A 9288-nucleotide genomic window follows, 5' to 3' on the forward strand; every position below is an offset into this window, starting at 1 on the left:
CTGCACTGTACTTGCTTGAGAAGTCCTCCGCTTGAGTGGGGTGGGGAGGGTGATGTGATAAGATTGGCTATTATTACAGATATTGCAATAGCACCTAGAGGCTGCAGCTCCGCTCAGGGCCCCAGCATGCGAGACACGGACGTACAGGTCTAGTCGACACGACCGTGTCGCTCTGGGCTGTGAAAAACATCCTGCCCTGTGCGACCTAGGGAAGCCGACCTACACCCAAAGAAAACGCTGCTAGATCAACAGAAGAGCCCCTTCCATCACCACAGTGAGCACCTAGGCTACGTCTATACTGCGCTCTCTTGCGCAAGAAAATATGCAAATGAGGCAAAGCGGTGAATATCGCTGTGCCTCGTTTGCATACTTAATGAGCCACCATTTTTGCGCAAGAGGCAAGACAGCTCCTTTTTGCGCAAAAGCCCCTTGCGCAAAATGGTGGCTCATTAAGTATGCAAATGAGGCACCATGATATTCACCGCTTCGCCTCATTTGCATATTTTCTTGTGCACGAGAGCGCAGTATAGACATAGCCCTAGTGTTTCCTGGGGAGACAAGCCCTTAATAAAAGATAGCCCCTGCCCAAAGGAGCTTGCAGTCTCATCAGATAAGCTAAAGGGGAAACTGAGGCACAGGGTAGGGCGATGGTTTGCCCAAAGTCACCCACCGGGTCAGAGTGAAAGACAGAACCCGAGTGTGGTGTTTGCTTCTTGTGTCTTTAGGATGAGACACCACAGCAAGGGATGCCAATATGAAAATCTAGAGAGACAGAAACGAGTGGTAGTGGAAAGCTGAGATCCACAGGGGCATGAACCGTTTCTCTCCACCTACTCATTCTATGCTTTGTCCCATAGCCACCCTGGTTTAAACCATCCAGAACAACGCCAGCTTTCGGGTGAGAGGTGAGGTCTGAAATCACGGGGACATTTGAAGTACAGATCCACCACAGGCTGCTACATGCACAGGTGGTGGCATTGCAGCTGTAGCCCGGATGGTTTTCCAGAGCTGGCTTTACCTCTTCTGCAGCCGTCATGCGTTCTCTAGTGAGAACTAGGTGGGTGTGTTGTAGGACACATGTGGCTCTAGTCAATTTGCATCCACTAGCCTTCCTTACCCGCAGGCCTCCTACTTCCTCAGCTGGTGCCCGGCCCTGCTTCCCATAAGAGACAGAGTGTGTGTATGTGAGTGTGTTTTATCTAGGGAAGACACAGGCGCCACGTTGTTTAAACATGAGCTCAAGGGGCAAAATTTTGGATCTGGATTTCAAACACCCCAACAGACCTAGGTCCTGGGCTTTGGGTCAGCCTGTTCTAAATTAAGATGCTGTTGTCTGGAAGGAGAACAAAGAACCCCACAATGTAATGGAGGGAGGGGCATTCCTATTTCCGCCTCTGATTCCCACAGAGCGAGGGTGCTGTGATCTGGGGCATCCCGTCCAGTGTTTTCTCTGGTCTCTCTTGAAGTGACCCAGTCCTTGCTTTGCTTGGGTGAAGGGACGCGCTTCTGTTTCCTCTGTGGATGTAGCAGCATGGCCAGTCCCAGCCCTGGTGGGAAAAGCGATCCTCAGAGTTCGCTCCTTCCCCCATCTTTTAGCAGCCCCGTCCATTAAGTAGCACAGCTCAGCCCTTTGCAGGGGAGAGCCAGACTGCTACAGAGTCCCAGGACAGCTTCCTCCTTCATGCTATGGCATGCCCATGTTTCTGGCTGACGACCAGCACAGCTATCAGCAAGCCACGTGGGAGCCGGGAAAGAGGCGAAAGTCTAGCAATAGCGAAAGAGCGAGAGGCGAGGGAGAGATTGGCTTGAGAAACAGCGGGCATTCCTGGAAATGCATTTAGATCTTGCATCGCTTCCCAAGAAAAATTCCCCTGGGAGACTTTGGCCTCCTCAGCCATGTGCTCACAAACCAGTTCCCAGCAAAAGTCAGCAGCAAGGTTTGGATTCCCCGCATGAACGCATTGCCCTCCACCGCTTAAGCCAACGAAGCAGCTCCCTCGGCAACCAGCCGTAGTAAGCTGTTCTCCTCTGGAACAGCTCTTAGCTGGGGCACATAACAATGCACTTTGCCTTTATGTTATGCTTACACCACGGATGCTGCCCTGTGTGGGGAAGCCGTGTCCAGTTTTAGCATATTTCTTACCAGGTTATCCAGAGGAAGGGCCTTTTTTGGCTCAGGTGCTAAAGTTTCCCTCCCTGATTGAGTGCTGGCTGCAGGATGTAATCATGGCCGATGGAGCAGAGCCCGGACTAACCGACAGCATCTGCTGTAGCGTCTGGCCTGCAGCCGGCAGACGCAATGGGATTAATTCCTTTAACGTCCTACATTTGATCATTCTTCTGACTCTCCAGTCATTTGCCAGGCGCCAACTCTGTGCTCAGGATGGTGGGGGAGACAGAAGTGATGCCACATATCTAGCTGGATCCCTGTGGCCAGCCCTGAAGAATCTGAGAAAGCACCCACCCAGCGTAGCTTTCCTAGGCAGAAGAGACTTTAAATCTGGCTGCATCCAGAGCAGGAAGCAAGCACTGTGACTCTGGAAAGATGGACAGTTCCCTTATCTAGTGGTATCAGCTCTCATTCCTAGCCCCACAGGGTGGTGACAAATCAGAAGTAGCCTTTACCAGCCAGCATCAGTTAGAATACCCCCGAGGCTGCTCTAACACACACCTGAAGAAGTGGGCTGTGCCCATGAAAGCTCACGATCCCATCTACATGTTTGTTAGTCTTTAAAGTGCTACCAGACCATGTGTTGTTTTTTAAGTTTACCAGAGGCTGGATCATCCCCCGGCAGCTCCGGGGTTTGAGAAGGGAATGTATAGACTCTGGGGCAGGGGTACAGCTGAGCAGCTGTCCCCTCCCGCCTTTCAGCTGAGGCAAGCAGCACAGAATGATGGGATGAGACGTTCCCAAACTGACTGCTCTAAGTCCTGCAAGAAGCCCCACTGGGCCACCCCTGCCCTGGCAGGGATGTGGCGGGGGAGAGGGCTCTGCCTAGGGTTTCTCTGCAAAGGGTCTCAGAGCGGAGGTCGATTTGGGATTTATGGTGGTGCGTCGGGGTCCCCCATCTTCCTGCACCCCCATCGTGGCACAAACAGACTCCACCAGCCAGTAGAATAGAGGGAGTTTATTGCTTCTTCAGGATACAGCACAGCACAGATGTAATCTGGTTACAGGAACTGGGCTAGGAAGCCCCCCTTGAGATGGGGGGTGGCTGGGCCCTACAATCCCAGCCCCCCTCCCTAGCTCCTTCTCCCCTGCTTCCCAGACTGAAACTACCACTCTCTTCCAGCCCTGCCTCCCAGCCAGGGCTCCACTCCGCCTTCTTCCCATGTTCCGCTCCCTGGGAGATAACTGGTCGGACAGGTTCAGAGCCCCCTTGCATAATGACTCATCCCCTGCCCTGCTGGGCCGTGCTACAGCCAGCAGACAGCGGAGGTCACTCACAGCCCACTGCCCAGCATAACAACCAGCAAGGCACCCCCCACTACATCACAGGATGTCTCGCCCAGCACAGGAGAGAGGAAAGCTTGGCTTGCAGGGTAAGCTGAGTTCTCTGCCACGTTCTGAGTTAATGGACAGGGCCCCCTGAGCTCTACGCTGCCCGGATATGTCTGGCTCGCTCATGCCACCCAGACTGGAAAGGTTTGCCCAGAGGGAAGAGGGCTGGTTCAGTTCCAGGAAATGCTGCAGCTTTTTCCCACTGGCCTGCAGCGGATTTGCACGCTGGGCTTTTCTAAAAACCCCTTGCGACATGGAGGGCTAGATGTGCCAGTCATGCTGTGGTGTGTGCACAGCTCTCGACTGACAGGTCCCCCTCCCCCGCGGCCCTGGGGACAGTTGGAGGTGTCTGCAATAGGAAACTGCATGAAGGCACTGGGATCTGGAGTACAGGGCAGTCCTTTAGCCCGAGTGTAAACGCCCGCACCTGGTGCAGAGCGGAGAAGAACCGGGCCTTGAGCATCCTAATCCCAAGCTGCTCCTGACGCACTTTGGGTCTGTCTCCTCTGGTAATCGAATGACAAAACGGTTGTCATTCCGAGGGGTTAGCCCTTCCCTTCCCTGCTGAAAGATGAACATTTTGCAGCAACAAGTGCCCGTGTGAGCAGCACGGTTGTCACTCCTGCCGACACCACAAATGCTGCCCGACAATGCGGATGCTGCTCGTTGAGGTGGAAGTATTTTGTTGACACAGCCTTTGTGTTTCAACTCCAAAGCTTGGGGCATTCTCTGCGCCGTTAGTTATTCCGTGTCTGCTCTTCAGCGCTCCCGGGAGGAGCCCGAAAAACTCCACGAGGGGGAAACATAGTTTTCCACTGCAGTTTTAATTCTAGATCCACAGGGCCAGCCTGGGCTTTGCATCTTCGATGCCCGTGCACTGTAACTCCACTGAACACAATGGTGGGACTCCGGATCGGCACAAGGACAAATGACAGCAGAGGCTGTATCATCTCTCCGGGAATGAAAGTCCCCCACTGGGCCTCGCTCTCAGAGAGGCAGAATTGTACAGTGGTTAGAGCACTTGCCTAGGACTTGGGAGACCTGCATTCAGGGCTTTGCCACATGCTTCCTGCATGATATTAGGCAAATCACTGAATGGCTCTGTGCCTCAGTTTCCTCTCTGTGCAATGGGGATAAGAACCCTGCCTCCCGGTTGGGGAGGTGGGGTGAGGATAAAGACATTACAGACTGTGAGGTGTTGGTCAGGCCCATGCAAGTAGCATAGATGGGCTGTAACGAACAGCCTCATCTAAATGTGTCTACTTGTCAGTGAGACCAAACATAACAACCTCCCTTTAATAACAGCATAGCACCAGCCACACTGTCTTACCTGAACCGCAGCTAGACTTCTCCAGAGACAGGTGGCAGAGTCTGGTGTGATCACTTACCCTCATCAGAACGGTGACACTGCCCGGTCCAAAGTGCCAGGCAACGGGGGAAGTCAGGCTCACTGCCCTGAGACCAGAGAAGGGAGGCTGCTTTCCTAAACAGAACCTCCCCCCCCCAAATCATTTGTCCTTCAGAGGGTCCTTGTGCCACAGCTGGAGACTAACTGCGCCCTCAGGGGCATGGCTGAGTCTCCCTCCCAGGCAGACTGTAAATCAAGATTTCCCGTTAGCTCTGAGCCAGAAGCTGTTGTGCCCAACCCCGGGCTGGTGCGATGGTGTCTGGCCCGTGGCTGTGCAGGGGTCAGAGCAGAGGGCACAATGTACTTTTGCCTTAAAAAGCTCCGACTCTGTTCCGTCGGTGGGCTCCCCCTGGTGTCTGGCCCTGCGCCTTCCGAATACATGAAGCTGGGTTTGGAAGCCAAGAGAACTGAGCTCTCCCCCAGATTCCGCCACCGCCTCACTGGGCCGCCTTGAGCAAGTCACTTCGCTTCTTTGCCTCAGTTTCCCTACCAGTGCCATAAGGCTGTGCGGAGCGAATGCTCTGAGGCAATGGCTAACCCTCTCTAATCCTTCCCCATCCATTTTCCCCAGCCAGGGAGGTCACAAAGCCAAAGCCCTGGGTTATTCTTAATGCTAGCCCTGGAACTGTGTATCTATGACCGCGGTGCCTGAGTCCAGCCCTGTTTGCATCGAGGAACATTAATACACTTAAGCCTCCTTTTTTCTGCCCCCGTTTCTCTGCCCTGCATTGGCTCCATCATATAAAGCTTCTCTGTGGGACCCCTTCTGCCAGCACTAACAAGCCTTCCATAACACCCCCAAGTAAGAGGCTCACGGTACTCCCATTACTAGACTTACTAAGCCCTCCTCATCCCTGCAGGAAGGCCAGCAGCACCGTCCTGGTGATCCAGAGGCACAGGGAAACTGAGGCCTGTGTTCTCAAGCAGGATTGCTCAGGACAATGCCCGGTTTCAAATGCCTGACGTTTGAGGGCACTGAGTGCACCCAGCATTGGCTGGCATCAGTGGGAACCAGCCCCTCGAAAAACTAGACCCAAAGTGTCTCAGGTTGAACATCCACAAATCAGGAGCCACTTTGTGATCATTTTGACTTACCCCAGGCCAGACCCAGGAGCCCTGATGTCTGGGCCTGTGGTCCAAGCCCAAAGCAACTCTCTGTCGGTCAGCACATCATGCCACTGAGGTGCCCCCATGACGCCTGGTGGCACCCCATGACCCAGCCCCAACCCAGTGCCTGTGCCCATGGTTGGAGTGTAGGGAGAAGGTCCCGGACAGGAGACATGAGCTCTGGTCCTAGCTCTGCTGAGCAACCTAGGGCAGGGCACTTCATGCCCCGTGCCTCCGTTTCCCCATCACTAGCACAGGGGTGTTGACACTTGCTTCTGTTTGAGGTTGTGGGATGAAAGTTAGTGGGGTTGCTCCTTTTCCTGCAGGGATCAGGAGGGAAAGTGTCAGCTCTTAAGCCACTCACCCATGCCCAGTGCGCCTGTGGGGTGGGAGCAGGTGCGCGGGCACCATTGCCTGTCCATGTGGAAGGAGAGTCACCTGCAATAGAGCCTAGGGCTGGCTATGGGTGGGGCAGGCCATGTCCGTATATTCACAGGCCCCACCAGGGCACTCACCGTACTTTGTGCTGCCCAACGAGGGGTGCTCCCAGTGCTCTGCCCCCTAGCCTTGCCCGTCGCCCTGCTGCACCAGGAGCTGACCGGATCCCTGGATCCCAGCCTCTGCTCCACCTGACAGGCTGGGGGTGAATGGGATGGGCCAGCGGGGCACGGAGCAAGCCCCTGTTGCCTCCTAAAGGGAGGGCTGTGCTCCTGGCCAGGGCAGGCAGCTCACCAGCCATCCCCCAGCAGTAGCCAGGGATCTCACCAGGACGGCCTTCCCTGCTGGAGAAGCAGCTGAACCCAGACCCCCCGCTGCTGCAGGCTGCCTTGGAGGGTGCCCCTCATTTCCTGGACTCGCTACAGCTGGAGCTGCTGCCCGGGTGGAAAGGACAGTGAAAGGGCTCACCTGCTGCACACAGCGGCAGGGCCGGAGGAGAGCTGCTTTGTGCGTCCGTCCCCTGTACGAAAACCACACCTCGGAGCCCACAGCTCGCCGGGCGCTGCTCCAAGAGCCGGGCTCACTGGGAGCAGCACCCCGCCGCAGCCGCTCGCTTTCAGATGCAGATCAGATCGGGGGGGAAAGAGGGGAGCCGGGCAGCTTCCTGCCACATGCGGTGGTTTCCCTTCTCCGTTTCCTCCCACTTGCAACATCGGTGAGACCTAGCAACGGTCCTCTCCCCCGGGCGCACTTGTGGGTGGGCAGGAAACACCCGGCGACCAGGGCATCAGGGGACCGGCTGGACAAATGACACCCCGCCTCCCCCAGAGCCAGCGGGGTTAAAAGCAGGGCTGGAGCCAGCGGCAGCTGGCCAAAGGGATTTCACTCGGAGAGGGGGATGTTCGGGGCAACCGCTTCCAAGCAAGATGCTGCTGCCTGGTAACAAGCAGCTCTTGAGCGGGCCTGGCTGCCCGGGCCGACACTGTTCAACTGTTGTCTGAACACGGGTGACTTCCACGGGCAAACAAAGGAAGCCAAACACCACAGTGTCCCTGCCTCCCCTTGGCACCATGTGGGATGCTCGCCGCCTTCTCCTGGCACAGGGCCGCGGAGAGACTGCCCGAGGATCCGGCAGGCCCTCCGCTGACCCTGCCCAGTGATGGCAGTGTGAAGCAGGCAGCAAGCAATTTACAGCCCTCCGCCTCCTCCCTGGTTTGACAGGAGCAGCTTTGCAACCTCCAGTTCCACCGCACACCACGTCACTGCCTGGCCCAGGCTAACGCTCCAACCAAATTCAGTGACAACCCCTGGTCACATGCCAAATGAGGCACGTTGCACCTTTGCTAAGATTGCAAACAGTTCGGGTACAGCCGACCGGCACAGCGCCTGAGCCTCCCTTCTGGGAAACACTCCCCACACCCGGCCAAGTGCACCCTGCGGTACCATCGGGGGAGTCACAGGAGGGGTGACCTGAATCCAGACGCAGAACACAGCCCCTCCCAGGGTGGGACCTGACAGGTACAACCGTGCCAGCATCAACCTTCTTACTGCTTGGAAACGACAATGTGTCCCATGCTGGCGATAGAATAAGAGTTGTGCAAAATACACACACACACACACACACACACACACAGAGCCCTTTACAAAATGAGCCTGACCTTTCTCTAGCTGCTCCCTGGGCAACGACTCCCCTGTGCCAGCCTGGCATAACCCGGCTTCCCCGCCTTCCCCACAAGGCTGAGCTGCAAACCGCAAGGCTAACGCCATTCAAGGGAAACTGAGGCAAGGGGCAACCGGACCTGCTGCCCCGCTGGGTGCCTCAGTTGCTGCCTGCAGGCCTGAGCGGGCAGCCCGGGAAGCCAGCTCTCCCCTGGATCTGCCCAGTCGCCTGTTGCCACCCGCTCAGCGCGGCGCTGGGGAAATGTCCGAGGGCAGCGCTGGAGGACCAAGCCCTGGCACCCAGGGGGTAGCAGCCACCGCTCCAGCTAGGACAGGTGCCCGGGGGCGTCTCTCCCCCTTCTTCCTCGGCTCTGGGGCAGGAAGATCCCCCCCCCCCCCGGTCCATGCTCCGTGCGCCCGTCCCCCCGACCGGCCGGCGCCGCACTCACAGGTCAGACGCGGCCGGCTGGTAGGGCTGGCTCCGGCACAGGATGGAGTGGCCGCAAGCCTGGCCCATCGCGCCTCATCCTCTCGCCCGCCCGGCCAGGAGGAGCGGCGAGGGCGGGGGCTGCTGGCCGGAGCTCCCGGCGCCCTTCTCCCCCGGCCGGCCCGGGCTGCGGCGGCCACCGCGCGGGCTCTGGCTCGGGGCGGGAGTGCGGAGCGGAGCCGAGCGCCGCTCGCTGGAGCACGCGGGGTGGGCGGGCGCAGGGAGGGAGCGAGAGACGCGCCCGCTCGGGCTGCCCCGCGCCGCGCCCGCAGCCGCTGCAGCAGCGCCCCGGGGGGCTGGCCAGGTGCGAGGCCGCGGGGGGCGGCAGGGGCGGGGAGGAGGCGCCTTGGTTGAACTGGGGCAAGCGCGGGGGGGGGGGGTGAATCTAGGCTGTGTGTGTGTGTGTGTGTGTGAGTCTGTGTGTGTGTGTGTGTGAGTCTAGGCTGTGTGTGTGTGTGTGTGTGGCAAGAGGAGTGTGTGAGTCTGGGGGGTGTAAGTCTAGGCTGTGTGTGTGTGTGTGTTGCAAGAGGGGTGTGTGTGTGAGTCTGGGGTGTGTGTGTGTGACAAGAGGGGTGTGTGTGAGTCTAGACTGTGTGTGTGTATGTGGCAAGAGGGGGGTGTGAGTCTGGGGTGTGTGTGTGTGTGGCAAGAGGGGTATGTGTGTGTGAGTCTGGGGTGTGTGTGAGT

General features: G+C 57.5%; 1 protein-coding gene across 1 annotated transcript in view; it reads right to left on the reverse strand.

The window, feature by feature from the left end:
* PDE2A (phosphodiesterase 2A) overlaps positions 1-8765 on the reverse strand; it is a 348564-nt gene extending 339799 nt beyond the window's left edge. The window contains exon 1 of the mRNA XM_075919627.2: positions 8564-8765. Coding sequence (XP_075775742.1) covers positions 8564-8631 — 68 coding nt within the window. The 5' untranslated portion in view covers positions 8632-8765. The remainder of the gene's footprint in view (positions 1-8563) is intronic.
* Positions 8766-9288: the final 523 nt, after the last annotated feature.

The sequence above is a fragment of the Pelodiscus sinensis genome, chromosome 1, assembly GCF_052426305.1.
Source record: "Pelodiscus sinensis isolate ZL-2025 chromosome 1, ASM5242630v1, whole genome shotgun sequence".
NCBI classification, from domain to species: domain Eukaryota; kingdom Metazoa; phylum Chordata; order Testudines; family Trionychidae; genus Pelodiscus; species Pelodiscus sinensis.